Below are 20736 nucleotides of genomic sequence, written 5' to 3'. Positions count from 1 at the left end.
TAACAAAATAAAGACAAAAGGAACTGTCCTGTAAAGTAACAAAATAAATTGGCAATGTCCAAGTCTTGATGAAAATGTTCATGGAAAAACAATCCAATGTCAACAGAATGGAGTGAGCTCAGCCAGCAGACGTGCAGTGAAAACAGCAATGAATGTGGAGGAGATTGACTGATTGTTGCAATGGTCTGCAACTCTGGAATGATGAGTGAAGATGAATGCAGCAGTTGTGAGGAAAGTTGTGAGGAAACTGTAAAACACTCAACAGGATCCCACACTAGACAAAACAATAAACACCTACATAAACAACAGTGCTAACAGAGACTGTTAGTATATAGTAGTATATAGTATAATAGTATAATAATAGTATATAGCTAATTGAATGCACTGTTGGTAGGTTTGATTAGAGTAAACACAATAGAAATAGGAAAGATATAGAAAGTATTGCAAAAAACAATGGGGTCACCCCAGCTATGGCAGCTCTGTATATACTAACTAGGGCTGCAGCTATTGATCAATTTAGTAATCGAGTATTCTACCGATGATTCCATCGATTAATCGAGTAATCGTATAAATACTTTTGCCTTCTTAAAGAGCAACAGTAAATATACAAAAGAGAAAAGAGGTCTCTTAAAATGAACAACTATTTGGTTTCCTTTTTATAAAAATCTAAATTTGTATTGCTTAAATAGCATATATTATCTGTCAAAACTAAACCCATTTAGTGCATTTAAGTGCCATATTACATTATTGGTTTTAAAGAAAACGTTTTCTGAAATGCAAAGACAAATAAAAAAATGAATTTCAAATTACTTTAACCTAAACACAACCTAAAACTAAGGCATACATTTAAGTAATATTAATAATAATAATAATAATAATAATAATAATAATAATAATACATACATACATACATACATAAACATTGCTTTAAGTTGGTGCAGTTCACTTCAGCCTAACTACAGCTCAAGCATAGCGTAAGCCTTTACTGTCTCACTGGAAGGCTTTGTGGCAGCATTTGTCGGAGGTAAAAAAACAGTCCTGGCAGGATCGTGTCTGGATGCGGTAGATAAAACGCTGCAGTCAGTTTGTGAAATCCTGAGCTTCATTCATGTTGTTATTATGAAGTCACACCATATGTTCTGTGGTTATTTTCTTGAGCAAAACTTAGCTAACTTAGGGACATCAAAACTAGCCAACATATTGATTTAGTTCTTAACTAGCCATTACAGATGGACGTAATTAACGCACGCTGTCGGCTGCAGACATTGTCAAGGCATTGATTTGATTTTTTATTACGGCTGTATATTTCTGTTTAGATTTAGTTTTTTTGGGGGAAGTGATTGCCACCAAGGGTAGGGAGGAGGGGGCATGTTCTTGATATATTGCTTTTGTTATGCTGATGTGTTTGTTCCCCCATATCTATAAATAAAAATATACATATATAAAATATCACAGTGATGTGACCCTCCACCACACACAAAGAAAAGAGTGAGATTACTACTTCATCTGATTGAGCTGGATTATTGCTTTATAACGATATAGCATTTGTTAAACTATGTGAATTCCTTACAAAGTTATGACATTAAGTTCCACTGCTTGGAATATAGAAAACACAGAACATCGCTGTTAAAGTCCCGCTGACATTCTCTTCATAATCTCCCCCGCAATATACACTCATATCCATCATATTTACATGACATTGAGCATACATATCCCTGACGTGTGTGTTTGGGCTTAATCTATACAATGTGCTCGAGTCACAGATGAAATGCCCCTCTCCCTCTCGGGTTTGCATGGTTTCAGTTTATTGCACATACATACATATACATTGATCAGATAGTACTGTGTAATTTTGCATTTACATCTGTGACCTCTTTACTAGTTGATGGGAGCATGTTTTATTAAAGTGAGTGGATTGGATCAGGTGTCTCTAATAAACGAATAAATGTAGTCATGGAAAAGTCATGGAAAATAAAAATCTGATTTTCGTGGGAACCCTTATAGCAGATCGATAAATCCAGTGTGGGTCCTCGATCGCAATTTGCATCGGTTCATGTGTTCGGTTTATAAGAAATCCATCATCTACATAACTAATAAAATAAGAAAACTATGAAAACAGATATACAACCGTGGCTTGGGCTAACAAGACCTGTCCCCCCTGGAACACCCTGCCTACAGAATGGAAGGAAGACAAGAAATCTTCCGGTTCCTACTTCCTCTTCAAAGCTCACGTCTTAAAGGGCCAGTCAGTAAGTGTGCATCGTCACCAAATACATCACCAACGTGTCTCTTTCCTCTCCAGGCTGTCAGGCTGTGGGATCACAGAGGGAGGCTGTGCAGCCCTGGCCTCAGCTCTGCGTTCAAACCCCTCAACTCTGAGAGAGCTGGATCTGAGCCACAATCACCCAGGGGTCTCAGGAGTGACAGAGCTCTGTGCTCTACTGGAGGATCCCAACTGTAAACTAGAGACACTGCGGTAAGTAGAGGCTGTGTGACTGTGTGAATATTCAGTCACTGACAGGAGAGACTGTGGTTTCTGAGCTCACCTCCTCTTCACTGCTCTAACCCCGTCTCTCCCTGTACTGTGTCTCTGTCAAACTGCTGTCCCTTATTCATCTCTCATTCCCTGAGTATAATGTGTCCTCCTCACCCCACACAGGGCAGGAAGGAAGAGATGGTTGAATTGTGGATTTATCTATTGAAACAGATTACTGTGTGTATGTGTCTACGTTAGGGAATAGACTGTGTCAGTGACCTATTTACAGGCAGGTTAAGCAGCTGAAGGTCCTCTGTGTGTCCAATCAGAAAGCTCTGCTCCAGGCAGAGATGTTGCTGGTGAAGTTGTGCAGACAGAAGAGCCTTGAATGTGTGTGTGTTTGCGGCCGTGTGCTCATACCAGTCAGACAGCCCAGTCACACACAGCGTGGTGAGCAATAGAGCAGCAGCAGGGTGACTACATTTGTGCCAGGAGCTTTTTATTTTCTCCCCAAAGAACTGAAAACGTTGTGCTTGAGTGTATTTTAAATAATGGCTAAATAAGTCAGAGTTATAGGGTTATAGGTAGGGAATAAAAAGAACAGCCGCCAAATGCGGGTAGATTTAGCCAGTGGCGGGTAAATCTGTCAATCTTACCAGCCAACAAGTGTACGGGAACTCAACTTGTTTTAATTTCTCATAATGTATTGGTCAATCTGTTTCAAAAAGTGCTTGAGTTATAATAGTTGCGTTGACAATGTTCATATTCGCACAATCGGTGGAATTCAGCAGGTCTGCGCATGTCTGCGCAAATCTGCACTACAACGCACCCCATGGCTTCCTTACAGAGAAGCACATACGTGTACAACATGTGCAGTGCAATGAAACTACCACAGATCTACAGCTGGGATGTTAACCCACCTAAAAGCCAGACACCCTTCTGTGAAACTAGCAATGACAGAAAAGGAAGGAGGAGCAACAGACACATTATACACACACAGCAGCTATTGCTGTTTATTCTGTATTGGCTGGAACTCGAACGCACGGTTCTGTTTCCGAACACAGAGCGGCAGTGCGAGTGAGGTGTGGAGAGGAAAAGACACTCGTTTACACAAGTACATTGTGTCAATTAGCTAGATAGAGAGGTCTTATCCATTTTGTATTTCGCTGTTGTGACCGGAAAGCATTGCCACAAGGACGCTAATGTTAAGGCATTTTCATTGCAGCTCACATTGCTCAACTGGCAATTGAATGAAAATGTATGAAAATTGAGAAAGAGAAACATATAGGTCGGTCAGTTACAGATGTAATGGCAAAATATTATTTTATTTACAAATAGTCACAACCTTTATAGTTAATGTTTATGTGGCAATACAAAGTTGTGATGTCGGCAACAATAATAATACGAGAGTTGACAGGTCTGCTGTTATTATGCCATTTCCATACGTCTTCTAATAATGCATTTTTACATAGATATTTATTTAACGAAGCTGTTGTGTCAGATAAGTATTGATCAATTACGACGTATTAATTTATGGGGAAACGATGGAGACGTGCGTTTTTTGCTGCGTAGCGGAGATTGTGCTGAAGAGAAACGTGCGGTTTGTTCACATCGCGTCTTTGCTGGCGTGCGGTGTTGACCAATGAAAGGACGTCACTGTCTGTCATCATCCCTAGAGATGATATTTTTGACCCAATCCAAAGGACCTCTCAGCCCTGGCGCTCTCAGCTGATAAAGCAGGTGTCAGGTTATGCGCTGATGAGAGAGCAGTGGTCAGAGTGCAGATGACAGAGAGAGACAGACTTTTACATTGCAGCTTATAAACTATGACTTTTAATGACCACATTCATTTTAATGACTTTTAAGGGCCTGAAGAAAATACTTTGAAATGTAATGAGTTTTAATGACGTGCAGAAACCCAGAGAAGGGAGTAGCAGTGAAAGAGCAAGAGGAGCATGAAGAGCGACAGTGTGTCACCATATAACACCCCTTCTCATGGGTTGGTTTAGTGTGTTCATACAGATCCCCATTAGCTGCCATGTTATTGCATATGTGATTGATTAATTTGAAAACGATGCTCCCGCACAGTGTCTCTACTTGCAAGTGTTATAATTCAATAGAATGCAATGTTTTGGTCAAAGACCTTATAACACTTGCAAGTAGAAACAGTGTGGGAGCATGTTTTTTCTGTCCAGATGCTTTTCCCTCATATGCACCTGTCTAAGAGTCTATACAGGTGTGGGATTAGATTTTGTTATTGTGATTGATTAAATAGCTGAATAAATGTCATGTTTTAACATGTTCACGACACATCAATACAGCCTCATGTATTTTTGGTGATGTTTGCCTTTAGCTGGTAAAAATACCAAGTGGCTGGTAAGTTTTTTCCTTCTACCAGATACAGTGGCTAGTGGCCAAACAAGTTAATTTTATTCCCTGGTTACAGGGCAGTCATGGTCTCGTTTGGTAGTCGTGGTCTTCCTCCAGATCGGGTCAATAGGCAGAAGTGGGTTCTTTGATCAATCGGTGACAGAGTAGAAAAGTCCCACAAACAGAAGTCAGTCACTAGTCTGCTGCTCAACAGCTGCCGCCCGGCGTCCTGCTCTTCCCCTCAGGTAAATGCATTGAGGCTCTGTGTGCTCGTCCTTTACAATAATGTATTTGTGAACTATGGGCTGAAATGCTAGTTTTTATTTATAAACATAAGAGAAACACTTTAATGTGCATTTACACCAATACACTGGTAAAATGGGAAATAATACATGATTATATAAATAATATTTTTCTGATAAGCTGTGGATAAGGTATCTCCTAGCATTGTTTGAGACACACACAGGGCCGGCCCTGGCCTTTTGGGGGCCATAGGTGAGATTTCATTGAGGGACCCCGAACCTCACTGAAAAACATTGAAGTGTTGCCCATGTTTACGGCGGATAGTAAATGTTTTGGTAAAACTAAAATACACACAAACATTTAAATGGTGCACAATCACAGAACATTGATTGCACTTTAACATACACTGTACACGTTGAAGAGATATATTCAGTAATAAATACAAATGTAAATCTTGCACTGTGCACATTGAAATAACAGCAATAACTAATTAACAGTTTAGGAAAAATAACATCCACACCAAAAATACTATAGCACATGTTCAAATTCAATTAAAATTAAATACAATGCTATCAAACATCATTAGGATGGCAACTGGCAGTAGGCGAGCTGTCACAGTGATGTGACCCTCCACCACACACAAAGAAAAGAGTGAGATTACTACTTCATCTGATTGAGCTGGATTATTGCTTTATAACGATATAGCATTTGTTAAACTATGTGAATTCCTTACAAAGTTATGACATTAAGTTCCACTGCTTGGAATATAGAAAACACAGAACATCGCTGTTAAAGTCCCGCTGACATTCTCTTCATAATCTCCCCCGCAATATACACTCATATCCATCATATTTACATGACATTGAGCATACATATCCCTGACGTGTGTGTTTGGGCTTAATCTATACAATGTGCTCGAGTCACAGATGAAATGCCCCTCTCCCTCTCGGGTTTGCATGGTTTCAGTTTATTGCACTGGAGACGAGCTGCTGTTTACCCGCAAGGAATTGTCTTGCGCCTTGTTGTTTAATACTTTGTTTTAATGATCTTACCGAGTGTTTGTTCACGTCACCGATGAAGCTACAAAGCCGTGAATAGAAATGTTTTATGAAGTTATGTGCAGTACAGAACAGTGCACAACAATATTGAGCATCATGATAATAGGAAACAAAAGTGATCCGCATTGCCATTAACCATGAAACGTCCATCAGCAACTCACTTTACTTTGAAACCCACAATAAACCAGGGTTCCCACGGTCATGGAAAGTCATGGAAGAGTCATTGAAAATGACCAAAACATTTCAAGTCTTGTGAAATTGCTACACATATACACAGTGAAACCCATTTAAACATACGTGAAAAATTATGTTCACTCTGATACAAAGTAACAGTTTCATGGTGCAGAATAAAATTGTATTATATCCTGTTTAAATTTTCCTTTTATTACGTACTCTGTAATACATGTGGGTATTATGAACCTCATGGCACACAGTGGTCTGTGCTGATATTATGTACACAGGGATTTCCAAGTCTTGGAGAGTCTGTGTGAAGTGCATATGTACACTGAGCACAACTCCTATACCCATATAGCAACACACAGCACTCGGTGCGATCACAACACAGACTCTCCTCACTCTGCACAGATCCTCAAGATAATAGGTTGCATTTTTGTGCTACAAATGTGTGTCATTCTGAACAGAGTCTGACCATTCAGCCAGTACATTCACAGTGTTTGTGTAGATTCTGAGCAGAATGACGTAAATCCGTGTAAATTGGTCAGGATCTGGCAGCATGATGATTTAATGTGAAATTAAGTTAATAGTAAAAGTTAATCTCACGCACCTCCTGTTCACCAGGACCAGTGTTGAGAACCCCTGCCTACATGAAATGCAAAAACTGTATCAAGTGTCCGTTGCATTTAAATTAAGTATGAAATGTATGATATGCATATTTATTTAAAATCATGTAAATAATAACAATACACATTTTCCTATTCAACAAATTACATTTCGTTTCAAAACCACAAGCAAGTTCTACAGAAGTCACCAATATACACTGTTTATCCCAAAGCTCACTTGTGCTGAGTTTCTTGTGCCGCTTGCACTGTCCTCAACGCCACAATGTTGACCAACCTCCGAGTGTGAGCCAATCATATAGCGCCATATTAAACACGTGACCTCCAAGCATCTGTGTGAGCTGTGCACTGCAGAACAGCTGTGATGTGTAGCTGACAAGATAATGTCGTCATATCAAACCAGCTTGTGATGTAGTGTTTCATAAGAAATAATTACTCATAAGAACCTGAAAATAATAGTGCTTTAAAATGGGTACAAATCGGTAAAATCCACACTCCTCAGCACAAAAGTCTGGTAATTTATTGGTGAAAATTATTTCTTTAAAAAAAAAAAAAAGAAAGAATAAGATCTAAAGCTTTCAAGTTTAAAACAAAGCAGTCGTCTAAAACACTTCTTTAGCAGCTTACAGGAAAGGATTACTGTAGGCCCTACTGACCTGACCATTTGTATATCGTAATGTTTGAATGTATGTTTTTACTAATTAACTGATTGATCGTAGTTTATATTCAAGGCAATTCTGAATTACTGCTAAAATCATTAATATACAGATTGTTAATGTTGTTTTCTGCTGTAATTAACATTTATACTACATATACATTGATCAGATAGTACTATGTGTAATTTTGCATTTACATCTGTGTCCTCTTTACTAGTTGATGGGAGCATGTTTTATTAAAGTGAGTGGATTGGATCAGGTGTCTCTAATAAACGAATAAATGTAGTCATGGAAAAGTCATGGAAAATAAAAATCTGATTTTCGTGGGAACCCTTATAGCAGATCGATAAATCCAGTGTGGGTCCTCGATCGCAATTTGCATCGGTTCATGTGTTCGGTTTATAAGAAATCCATCATCTACATAACTAATAAAATAAGAAAACTATGAAAACAGATATACAACCGTGGCTTGGGCTAACAAGACCTGTCCCCCCTGGAACACCCTGCCTACAGAATGAAAGGAAGACAAGAAATCTTCCGGTTCCTACTTCCTCTTCAAAGCTCACGTCTTAAAGGGCCAGTCAGTAAGTGTGCAACGTCACCAAATATATCACCAACGTGTCTCCTTTCCTCTCCAGGCTGTCATACTGTGGGATCACAGAGGGAGGCTGTGCAGCCCTGGCCTCAGCTCTGCGTTCAAACCCCTCAACTCTGAGAGAGCTGGATCTGAGCCACAATCACCCAGGGGCCTCAGGAGTGACAGAGCTCTGTGCTGGACTGAAGGATCCCAACTGTAAACTAGAGAAACTGTGGTAAGTAGAGGCTGTGTGACTGTGTGAATATTCAGTCACTGACAGGAGAGACTGTGGTTTCTGAGCTCACCTCCTCTTCACTGCTCTAACCCCGTCTCTCCCTGTACTGTGTCTCTGTCAAACTGCTGTCCCTTATTCATCTCTCATTCCCTGAGTATAATGTGTCCTCCTCACCCCACACAGGGCAGGAAGGAAGAGATGGTTGAATTGTGGATTTATCTATTGAAACAGATTACTGTGTGTATGTGTGTATGTGTCTACGTTAGGGAATCGACAGTGTCAGTGATCTATTTACAGGCAGGATTAAGCAGCTGAAGGTCCTGTGTGTGTCCAATCAGAAAGCTCTGCTCCAGGCAGAGATGTTGCTGGTGAAGTTGTGCAGACAGAAGAGCCTTGAATGTGTGTGTGTTTGCGGCCGTGTGCTCATACGAGTCAGACAGCCCAGTCACACACAGCGTGGTGAGCAATAGAGCAGCAGCAGGGTGACTACATTTGTGCCAGGAGCTTTTTATTTTCTCCCCAAAGAACTGAAAACGTTGTGCTTGAGTGTATTTTAAATAATGGCTAAATAAGTCAGAGTTATAGGGTTATAGGTAGGGAATAAAAAGAACAGCCGCCAAATGCGGGTAGATTTAGCCAGTGGCGGGTAAATCTGTCAATCTTACCAGCCAACAAGTGTACGGGAACTCAACTTGTTTTAATTTCTCATAATGTATTGGTCAATCTGTTTCAAAAAGTGCTTGAGTTATAATAGTTGCGTTGACAATGTTCATATTCGCACAATCGGTGGAATTCAGCAGGTCTGCGCATGTCTGTTGAAATCTGCACTACAACGCACCCCATGGCTTCCTTACAGAGAAGTACATACGTGTACAACATGTGCAGTGCAATGAAACTACCACAGATCTACAGCTGGGATGTTAACCCACCTAAAAGCCAAACACCCTTCTGTGAAACTAGCAATGACAGAAAAGGAAGGAGGAGCAACAGACACATTATACACACACAGCAGCTATTGCTGTTTATTCTGTATTGGCTGGAACTCGAACGCACGGTTCTGTTTCCGAACACAGAGCGGCAGTGCGAGTGAGGTGTGGAGAGGAAAAGACACTCGTTTACACAAGTACATTGTGTCAATTAGCTACATAGAGAGGTCTTATCCATTTTGTATTTCGCTGTTGTGACCGGAAAGCATTGCCACAAGGACGCTAATGTTAAGGCATTTTCATTGCAGCTCACATTGCTCAACTGGCAATTGAATGAAAATGTATGAAAAATGAGAAAGAGAAACATATAGGTCGGTCAGTTACAGATGTAATGTCAAAATATTATTTTATTTACAAATAGTCACAACCTTTATAGTTAATGTTTTTGTGACAATACAAAGTTGTGATGTCGGCAACAATAATAATACGAGAGTTGACAGGTCTGCTGTTATTATGCCATTTCCATACGTCTTCTAATAATGCATTTTTACATAGATATTTATTTAACAAAGTTGTTGTGTCAGATAAGTATTAATCAATTACGACGTATTAATTTATGGGGAAACGATGGAGACGTGCGTTTTTTGCTGCGTAGCGGAGATTGTGCTGAAGAGAAACGTGCGGTTTGTTCACATCGCGTCTTTGCTGGCGTGCGGTGTTGACCAATGAAAGGACGTCACTGTCTGTCATCATCCCTAGAGATGATATTTTTGACCCAATCCAAAGGACCTCTCAGCCCTGGCGCTCTCAGCTGATAAAGCAGGTGTCAGGTTATGCGCTGATGAGAGAGCAGTGGTCAGAGTGCAGATGACAGAGAGAGACAGACTTTTATATTGCAGCTTATAAACTATGAATTTTAATGACCACATTCATGTTAATGACTTTTAAGGGCCTGAAGAAAATACTTTGAAATGTAATGAGTTTTAATGAGGTGCAGAAACCCAGAGAAGGGAGTAGCAGTGAAAGAGCAAGAGGAGCATGAAGAGCGACAGTGTGTCACCATATAACACCCCTTCTCATGGGTTGGTTTAGTGTGTTCATACAGATCCCCATTAGCTGCCATGTTATTGCATATGTGATTGACTAATTTGAAAACGATGCTCCCGCACAGTGTCTCTACTTGCAAGTGTTATAATTCAATAGAATGCAATGTTTTGGTCAAAGACCTTATAACACTTGCAAGTAGAAACAGTGTGGGAGCATGTTTTTTCTGTCCAGATGCTTTTCCCTCATATGCACCTGTCTAAGAGTCTATACAGGTGTGGGATTAGATTTTGTTATTGTGATTGATTAAATAGCTGAATAAATGTCATGTTTTAACATGTTCACGACACATTAATACAGCCTCATGTATTTTTGGTGATGTTTGCCTTTAGCTAGTAAAAATACCAAGTGGCTGGTAAGTTTTTTCCTTCTACCAGATACAGTGGCTAGTGGCCAAACAAGTTAATTTTATTCCCTGGTTACAGGGCAGTCATGGTCTCGTTTGGTAGTCGTGGTCTTCCTCCAGATCGGGTCAATAGGCAGAAGTGGGTTCTTAGATCAATCGGTGACAGAGTAGAAAAGTCCCACAAACAGAAGTCAGTCACTAGTCTGCTGCTCAACAGCTGCCGCCCGGCGTCCTGCTCTTCCCCTCAGGTAAATGCATTGAGGCTCTGTGTGCTCGTCCTTTACAATAATGTATTTGTGAACTATGGGCTGAAATGCTAGTTTTTATTTATAAACATAAGAGAAACACTTTAATGTGCATTTACACCAATACACTGGTAAAATGGGAAATAATACATGATTATATAAATAATATTTTTCTGATAAGCTGTGGATAAGGTATCTCCTAGCATTGTTTGAGACACACACAGGGCCGGCCCTGGCCTTTTGAGGGCCATAGGTGAGATTTCATTGAGGGGCCCCGAACCTCACTGAAAAACATTGAAGTGTTGCCCATCTTTATGGCGGATAGTAAATGTTTAGGTAAAACTAAAATACATACAAGCATTTAAATGGTGCACAATCACAGAACATTGATTGCACTTTAACATACACTGTACACGTTGAAGAGATATATTCAGTAATAAATACAAATGTACATTTTACACTGTGCACATTGAAATAACAGCAATAACTAATAAACAGTTTAGGAAAAATAACATCCACACCAAAAATACTATAGTGCATTTTCAAATTAAATTAAAATTAAATACAATGCTATCATACATCATTTGGATGGCAACTGGCAGTAGGCGAGCTGTCACAGTGATGTGACCCTCCACCACACACATAGAAAAGAGTGAGATTACTACTTCATCTGATTGAGCTGGATTATTGCTTTATAACGATATAGCATTTGTTAAACTATGTGAATTCCTTACAAAGTTATGACATTAAGTTCCACTGCTTGGAATATAGAAAACACAGAACATCGCTGTTAAAGTCCCGCTGACATTCTCTTCATAATCTCCCCCGCAATATACACTCATATCCATCATATTTACATGACATTGAGCATACATATCCCTGACGTGTGTGTTTGGGCTTAATCTATACAATGTGCTCGAGTCACAGATGAAATGCCCCTCTCCCTGTCAGGTTTGCATGGTTTCAGTTTATTGCACTAGAGACGAGCTGCTGTTTACCCGCAAGGAATTGTCTTGCGCCTTGTTGTTTAATACTTTGTTTTAATGATCTTACCGAGTGTTTGTTCACGTCACCGATGAAGCTACAAAGCCGTGAATAGAAGTGTTTTATGAAGTTATGTGCAGTACAGAACAGTGCACCACAATATAGAGCATCATGATAATAGGAAACAAAAGTGATCCGCATTGCCATTAACCATGAAACGTCCATCAGCAACTCACTTTACTTTGAAACCCACAATAGACCAGGGTTCCCACGGTCATGGAAAGTCATGGAAAAGTCATGGAATATAACCAAAACATTTCAAGTCTTGTGAAATTGTTACACATATACACAGTGAAACCCATTTACAACATACGTGAGAAATAATGTTCACTCTGATATAAAGTAACAGTTTCATGGTGCAGAATAAAATTGTATTAAATCCTGTTTAAGTTTTCCTTTTATTACGTACTCTGTAATACATGTGGGTATTCTGAACGTCATGGCACACAGTGGTCTGTGCTGATATTATGTACACAGGGATTTCCAAGTCTTGGAGCGTCTGTGTGAAGTGCATATACAGTGAGGGAAAAAAGTATTTGATCCCCTGCTGATTTTGTACGTTTGCCCACTGACAAAGAAATTATCAGTCTATAATTTTAATGGTAGGTGTATTTTAACACTGAGATACAGAATAACAGCAAAAAAATCCAGAAAAACGCATTTCAAAAAAGTTATACATTGATTTGCATGTTAATGAGGGAAATAAGTATTTGATCCCCTATCAATCAACAAGATTTCTGGCTCCCAGGTGTCTTTTATGCAGGTAACGAGCTGAGACTCTGTTAAAGGGAGTGCTCCTAATCTCAGCTCGTTACCTGTATGAAAGACACCTGTCCACAGAAGCAATCAATCAATCAGATTCCAAACTCTCCACCATGGCCAAGACCAAAGAGCTGTCCAAGGATGTCAGGGTCAAGATTGTAGACCTACACAAGGCTGGAATGGGCTACAAGACCATCGCCAAACAGCTTGGTGAGAAGGTGGCAACAGCTGGTGTGATTATTCGCAAATGGAAGAAACACAAAATAACTGTCAGTCTCCCTCGGTCTGGGGCTCCATGCAAGATCTCACCTCGTGGAGTTTCAATGATCATGAGAACAGTGAGGAATCAGCCCAGAACTACATGGGAGGATCTTGTTAATGATCTCAAGGCAGCTGGGACCATAGTCACCAAGAAAACAATTGGTAACACACTACGCCGTGAAGCACTGAAATCCTGCAGCGCCCGCAAGGCCCCCCTGTTCAAGAAAGCACATGTACAGGCCCGTCTAAAGTTTGCCAACATCTGAATGATTCAGAGGAGAACTAGGTGAAAGTGTTGTGGTCAGATGAGACCAAAATCGAGCTCTTTGGCATCAACTCAACTTGCCGTGTTTGGAGGAGGAGGAATGACCCCAAGAACACCATCCCCACCGTCAAACATGGAGGTGGAAACATTATGCTTTGGGGGTGTTTTTCTGCTAAGGGGACAGGACAACTGCACCGCATCAAAGGGACGATGGATGGGGCCATGTACCATCAAATCTTGGGTGAGAACCTCCTTCCCTCAGCCAGGGCATTGAAAATGGGTCGTGGATGGGTATTCCAGCATGACAATGACCCAAAACACACAGCCAAGGCAACAAAGGAGTGGCTCAAGAAGAAGCACATTAAGGTCCTGGAGTGGCCTAGCCAGCCTCCAGACCTTAATCCCATAGATCCCATGGAGGGAGCTGAAGGTTCGAGTTGCCAAACGTCAGCCTCGAAACCTTAATGACTTGGAGAGGATCTGCAAAGAGGAGTGGGAGAAAATCCCTCCTGAGATGTGTGCAAACCTGGTGGCCAACTACAAGAAACGTCTGACCTCTGTGATTGCCAACAAGGGTTTTGCCACCAAGTACTAAGTTGAAGGGGTCAAATACTTATTTCCCTCATTAACATGCAAATCAATGTATAACTTTTTTTAAATGCATTTTTCTGGATTTTTTTGTTGTTATTCTGTCTCTCACTGTTAAAATACCCCTACCATTAAAATTATAGACTGATCATTTCTTTGTCAGTGGGCAAACGTACAAAATCAGCAGGGGATCAAATACTTTTTTCCCCCACTGTATACACTGAGCTCAACTCCTATACCCATATAGCAACACACAGCACTCGGTGCGATCACAACACTGACTCTCCTCACTCTGCACAGATCCTCAAGATAATAGGTTGCATTTTTGTGCTACAAATGTGTGTCATTCTGAACAGAGTCTGACCATTCAGCCAGTACATTCACAGTGTTTGTGTAGATTCTGAGCAGAATGACGTAAATCCGTGTAAATTGGTCAGGATCTGGCAGCATGATGATTTAATGTGAAATTAAGTTAATAGTAAAAGTTAATCTCACGCACCTCCTGTTCACCAGGACCAGTGTTGAGAACCCCTGCCTACATGAAATGCAAAAACTGTATCAAGTGTCCGTTGCATTTAAATTAAGTATGAAATGTATGATATGCATATTTATTTAAAATCATGTAAATAATAACAATACATATTTTCCTATTCAACAAATTACATTTAGTTTCAAAACCACAAGCAAGTTCTACAGAAGTCACCAATATACACTGTTTATCCCAAAGCTCACTTGTGCTGAGTTTCTTGTGCCGCTTGCACTGTCCTCAACGCCACAATGCTGACCATCCTCCGAGTGTGAGCCAATCATATAGCGCCATATTAAACACGTGACCTCCAAGCATCTGTGTGAGCTGTGCACTGCAGAACAGCTGCGATGTGTAGCTGACAAGATAATGTCGTATCAAACCAGCTTGTGAAGTAGTGTTTCATAAGAAATAATTACTCATAAGAACCTGAAAATAATAGTGCTTTAAAATGGGTACAAATCGGTAAAATCCACACTCCTCAGTACAAAAGTCTGGTAATTTATTGGTGAAAATTATTTATTTTTTAAAAAAAAAGAAAGAATAAAATCTAAAGCTTTCAAGTTTAAATCAAAGCAGTCGTCTAAAACACTTCTTTAGCAGCTTACAGGAAAGGATTACTGTAGGCCCTACTGACCTGACCATTTGTATATTGTAATGTTTGAATGTATGTTTTTATTAATTAACTGATTGATCGTAGTTTATATTCAAGGCAATTCACAATTACTGCTAAAATCATTAATATACAGATTGTTAATGTTGTTTTCTGCTGTAATTAACATTTATACTACAAATACATTGATCAGATAGTACTATGTGTAATTTTGCATTTACATCTGTGTCCTCTTTACTAGTTGATGGGAGCATGTTTTATTAAAGTGGGTGGATTGGATCAGGTGTCTCTAATAAATGAATAAATGTAGTCATAGAAAAGTCATGGAAAATAGAAATCTGATTTTCGTGGGAACCCTGATAGCAGATCGATAAATCCAGTGTGGCTCCTCGATCGCAATTTGCATCGGTTCATGTGTTCGGTTTATAAGAAATCCATCATCTACATAACTAATAAAATAAGAAAACTATGAAAACAGAAATACAACCGTGGCTTGGGCTAACAAGACCTGTCCCCCCTGGAACACCCTGCCTACAGAATGAAAGGAAGACAAGAAATCTTCCGGTTCCTACTTCCTCTTCAAAGCTCACGTCTTAAAGGGCCAGTCAGTAAGTGTGCAACGTCACCAAATACATCACCAACGTGTCTCCTTTCCTCTCCAGGCTGTCATGGTGTGGGATCACAGAGGGAGGCTGTGCAGCCCTGGCCTCAGCTCTGCGTTCACACCCCTCAACTCTGAGAGCGCTGGATCTGAGCCACAATCGCCCAGGGGTCTCAGGAGTGACAGAGCTCTGTGCTGGACTGGAGGATCCCAACTGTAAACTAGAGACACTGCGGTAAGTAGAGGCTGTGTGACTGTGTGAATATTCAGTCACTGACAGGAGAGACTGTGGTTTCTGAGCTCACCTCCTCTTCACTGCTCTAACCCCGTCTCTCCCTGTACTGTGTCTCTGTCAAACTGCTGTCCCTTATTCATCTCTCATTCCCTGAGTATAATGTGTCCTCCTCACCCCACACAGGGCAGGAAGGAAGAGATGGTTGAATTGTGGATTTATCTATTGAAACAGATTACTGTGTGTATGTGTCTACATTAGGGAATAGACAGTGTCAGTGACCTATTTACAGGCAGGATTAAGCAGCTGAAGGTCCTCTGTGTGGCCAATCAGAAAGCTCTGCTCCAGGCAGAGATGTTGCTGGTGAAGTTGTGCAGACAGAAGAGCCTTGAATGTGTGTGTGTTTGCGGCCGTGTGCTCATACCAGTCAGACAGCCCAGTCACACACAGCGTGGTGAGCAATAGAGCAGCAGCAGGGTGACTACATTTGTGACTACATTTTATTTTCTCCCCAAAGAACTGAAAACGTTGTGCTTGAGTGTATTTTAAATAATGGCTAAATAAGTCAGAGTTATAGGGTTATAGGTAGGGAATAAAAAGAACAGCCGCCAAATGCGGGTAGATTTAGCCAGTGGCGGGTAAATCTGTCAATCTTACCAGCCAACAAGTGTACGGGAACTCAACTTGTTTTAATTTCTCATAATGTATTGGTCAATCTGTTTCAAAAATTGCTTGAGTTATAATAGTTGCGTTGACAATGTTCATATTCGCACAATCGGTGGAATTCAGCAGGTCTGCGCATGTCTGCGCAAATCTGCACTACAACGCACCCCATGGCTTCCTTACAGAGAAGCACATACGTGTACAACATGTGCAGTGCAATGAAACTACCACAGATCTACAGCTGGGATGTTAACCCACCTAAAAGCCAGACACCCTTCTGTGAAACTAGCAATGACAGAAAAGGAAGGAGGAGCAACAGACACATTATACACACACAGCAGCTATTGCTGTTTATTCTGTATTGGCTGGAACTCGAACGCACGGTTCTGTTTCCGAACACAGAGCGGCAGTGCGAGTGAGGTGTGGAGAGGAAAAGACACTCGTTTACACAAGTACATTGTGTCAATTAGCTAGATAGAGAGGTCTTATCCATTTTGTATTTCGCTGTTGTGACCGGAAAGCATTGCCACAAGGACGCTAATGTTAAGGCATTTTCATTGCAGATCACATTGCTAAACTGGCAATTGAATGAAAATGTATGAAAATTGAGAAAGAGAAACATATTGGTCGGTCAGTTACAGATGTAATGGCAAAATATTATTTTATTTACAAATTGTCACAACCTTTATAGTTAATGTTTATGTGGCAATACAAAGTTGTGATGTCGGCAACAATAATAATACGAGAGTTGACAGGTCTGCTGTTATTATGCCATTTCCATACGTCTTCTAATAATGCATTTTTACATAGATATTTATTTAACAAAGTTGTTGTGTCAGATAAGTATTCATCAATTACGACGTATTAATTTATGGGGAAACGATAGAGACGTGCGTTTTTTGCTGTGTAGCGAAGATTGTGCTGAAGAGAAACGTGCGGTTTGTTCACATCGCGTCTTTGCTGGCGTGCGGTGTTGACCAATGAAAGGACGTCACTGTCTGTCATCATCCCTAGAGATGATATTTTTGACCCAATCCAAAGGACCTCTCAGCCCTGGCGCTCTCAGCTGATAAAGCAGGTGTCAGGTTATGCGCTGATGAGAGAGCAGTGGTCAGAGTGCAGATGACAGAGAGAGACAGACTTTTACATTGCAGCTTATAAACTATGACTTTTAATGACCACATTCATGTTAATGACTTTTAAGGGTCTGAAGAAAATACTTTGAAATGTAATGAGTTTTAATGAGGTGCAGAAACCCAGAGAAGGGAGTAGCAGTGAAAGAGCAAGAGGAGCATGAAGAGCGACAGTGTCACCATATAACACCCCTTCTCATGGGTTGGTTTAGTGTGTTGATACAGATCCCCATTAGCTGCCATGTTATTGCATATGTGATTGATTAATTTGAATACGATGCTCCCGCACAGTGTCTCTACTTGCAAGTGTTATAATTCGATAGAATGCAATGTTTTGGTCAAAGACCTTATAACACTTGCAAGTAGAAACAGTGTGGGAGCATGTTTTTTCTGTCCAGATGCTTTTCCCTCATATGCACCTGTCTAAGAGTCTATACAGGTGTGGGATTAGATTTTGTTATTGTGATTGATTAAATAGCTGAATAAATGTCATGTTTTAACATGTTCACGACACATCAATACAGCCTCATGTATTTTTGGTGATGTTTGCTTTTAGCTAGTAAAAATACCAAGTGGCTGGTAAGTTTTTTCCTTCTACCAGATACAGTGGCTAGTGGCCAAACAAGTTAATTTTATTCCCTGGTTACAGGGCAGTCAGGGTCTCGTTTTGGTAGTCGTGGTCTTCCTCCAGATCGGGTCAATAGGCAGAAGTGGGTTCTTTGATCAATCGGTGACAGAGTAGAAAAGTCCCACAAACAGAAGTCAGTCACTAGTCTGCTGCTCAACAGCTGCTGCCCGGCGTCCTGCTCTTCCCCTCAGGTAAATGCATTGAGGCTCTGTGTGCTCGTCCTTTACAATAATGTATTTGTGAACTATGGGCTGAAATGCTAGTTTTTATTTATAAACATAAGAGAAACACTTTAATGTGCATTTACACCAATACACTGGTAAAATGGGAAATAATACATGATTATATAAATAATATTTTTCTGATAAGCTGTGGATAAGGTATCTCCTAGCATTGTTTGAGACACACACAGGGCCGGCCCTGGCCTTTTGGGGGTCATAGGTGAGATTTCATTGTGGGGCCCCGAACCTCACTGAAAAACATTGAAGTGTTGCCCTTTATCTTTATGGCGGATAGTAAATGTTTAGGTAAAACTAAAATACACACAAGCATTTAAATGGTGCACAATCACAGAACATTGATTGCACTTTAACATACATGTACACATTGAAGAGATATATTCAGTAATAAATACAAATGTAAATTTTACACTGTGCACATTGAAATAACAGCAATAACTAATAAACAGTCTAGGAAAAATAACATCCACACCAAAAATACTATAGTGCATTTTCAAATTAAATTTAAATTAAATACAATGCTATCAAACATCATTAGGATGGCAACTGGCAGTAGGCGAGCTGTCACAGTGATGTGACCCTCCACCACACACAAAGAAAAGAGTGAGATTACTACTTCATCTGATTGAGCTGGATTATTGCTTTATAACGATATAGCATTTGTTAAACTATGTGAATTCCTTACAAAGTTATGACATTAAGTTCCACTGCTTGGAATATAGAAAACACAGAACATCGCTGTTAAAGTCCCGCTGACATTCTCTTCATAATCTCCCCCGCAATATACACTCATATCCATCATATTTACATGACATTGAGCATACATATCCCTGACGTGTGTGTTTGGGCTTAATCTATACAATGTGCTCGAGTCACAGATGAAATGCCCCTCTCCCTCTCGGGGTTTGCATGGTTTCAGTTTATTGCACTGGAGACGAGCTGCTGTTTACCCGCAAGGAATTGTCTTGCGCCTTGTTGTTTAATACTTTGTTTTAATGATCTTACCGAGTGTTTGTTCACGTCACCGATGAAGCTACAAAGCCGTGAATAGAAGTGTTTTATGAAGTTATGTGCAGTACAGAACAGTGCACAACAATATAGAGCATCATGATAATAGGAAACAAAAGTGATCCGCATTGCCATTAACCATGAAACGTCCATCAGCAACTCACTTTACTTTGAAACCCACAATAAACCAGGGTTCCCACGGTCATGGAAAGTCATGGAAAAGTCATGGAATATAACCAAGATATTTCAAGTCTTGTGAAATTGCTACACATATACACAGTGAAACCCATTTACAACATACGTGAGAAATAATGTTCACTCTGATATAAAGTAACAGTTTCATGGTGCAGAATAAAATTGTATTAAATCCTGTTTAAGTTTTCCTTTTATTACGTATTCTGTATTACATGTGGGTATTATGAACCTCATGGCACACAGTGGTCTGTGCTGATATTATGTACACAGGGATTTCCAAGTCTTGGAGGGTCTGTGTGAAGTGCATATGTACACTGAGCACAACTCCTATACCCATATAGCAACACACAGCACTCGGTGCGATCACAACACAGACTCTCCTCACTCTGCACAGATCCTCAAGATAATAGGTTGCATTTTTGTGCTACAAATGTGTGTCATTCTGAACAGAGTCTGACCATTCAGCCAGTACATTCACAGTGTTTGTGTAGATTCTGAGCAGAATAACGTAAATCCGTGTAAATTGGTCAGGATTTGGCAGCATGATGATTTAATGTGAAATTAAGTTAATAGTAAAAGTTAATCTCACGCACCTCCTGTTCACCAGGACCAGTGTTGAGAACCCCTGCCTACATGAAATGCTCAAACTGTATCAAGTGTCCGTTGCATTTAAATTAAGTATGAAATGTATGATATGCATATTTATTTAAAATCATGTAAATAATAACAATACATATTTTCCTATTCAACAAATTACATTTAGTTTCAAAACCACAAGCAAGTTCTACAGAAGTCACCAATATACACTGTTTATCCCAAAGCTCACTTGTGCTGAGTTTCTTGTGCCGCTTGCACTGTCCTCAACGCCACAATGCTGACCAACCTCCGAGTGTGAGCCAATCATATAGCGCCATATTAAACACGTGACCTCCAAGCATCTGTGTG

The 20736-nt window shown here is 40.2% G+C and overlaps 1 protein-coding gene across 14 annotated transcripts in view; it reads left to right on the top strand.

Annotated features, from left to right (window-relative positions):
- The window catches only part of LOC136768173 (NLR family CARD domain-containing protein 3), a 261771-nt gene that overhangs the window by 52198 nt on the left and 188837 nt on the right, over positions 1–20736 (top strand). For 8 of the 14 annotated variants that reach the window (XM_066722229.1, XM_066722226.1, XM_066722227.1 and 5 more), the window contains 3 exons: positions 2303–2476; positions 8239–8412; positions 15755–15928. The exons of 2 other annotated variants lie outside the window; for them this stretch is intronic. In XM_066722229.1, the coding sequence (XP_066578326.1) occupies positions 2303–2476; positions 8239–8412; positions 15755–15928 (522 nt within the window). The remainder of the gene's footprint in view (positions 1–2302; positions 2477–8238; positions 8413–15754; positions 15929–20736) is intronic. 4 more of the 14 variants (XM_066722225.1, XM_066722223.1, XM_066722221.1 and 1 more) reach the window with 4 other exon arrangements.

This window comes from Amia ocellicauda, chromosome 14 (assembly GCF_036373705.1).
Source record: "Amia ocellicauda isolate fAmiCal2 chromosome 14, fAmiCal2.hap1, whole genome shotgun sequence".
NCBI lineage: Eukaryota > Metazoa > Chordata > Actinopteri > Amiiformes > Amiidae > Amia > Amia ocellicauda.
The sequence above is the reverse complement of the archived record's forward strand: the minus strand, read 5'-3'. Positions and strand labels throughout refer to the sequence as shown.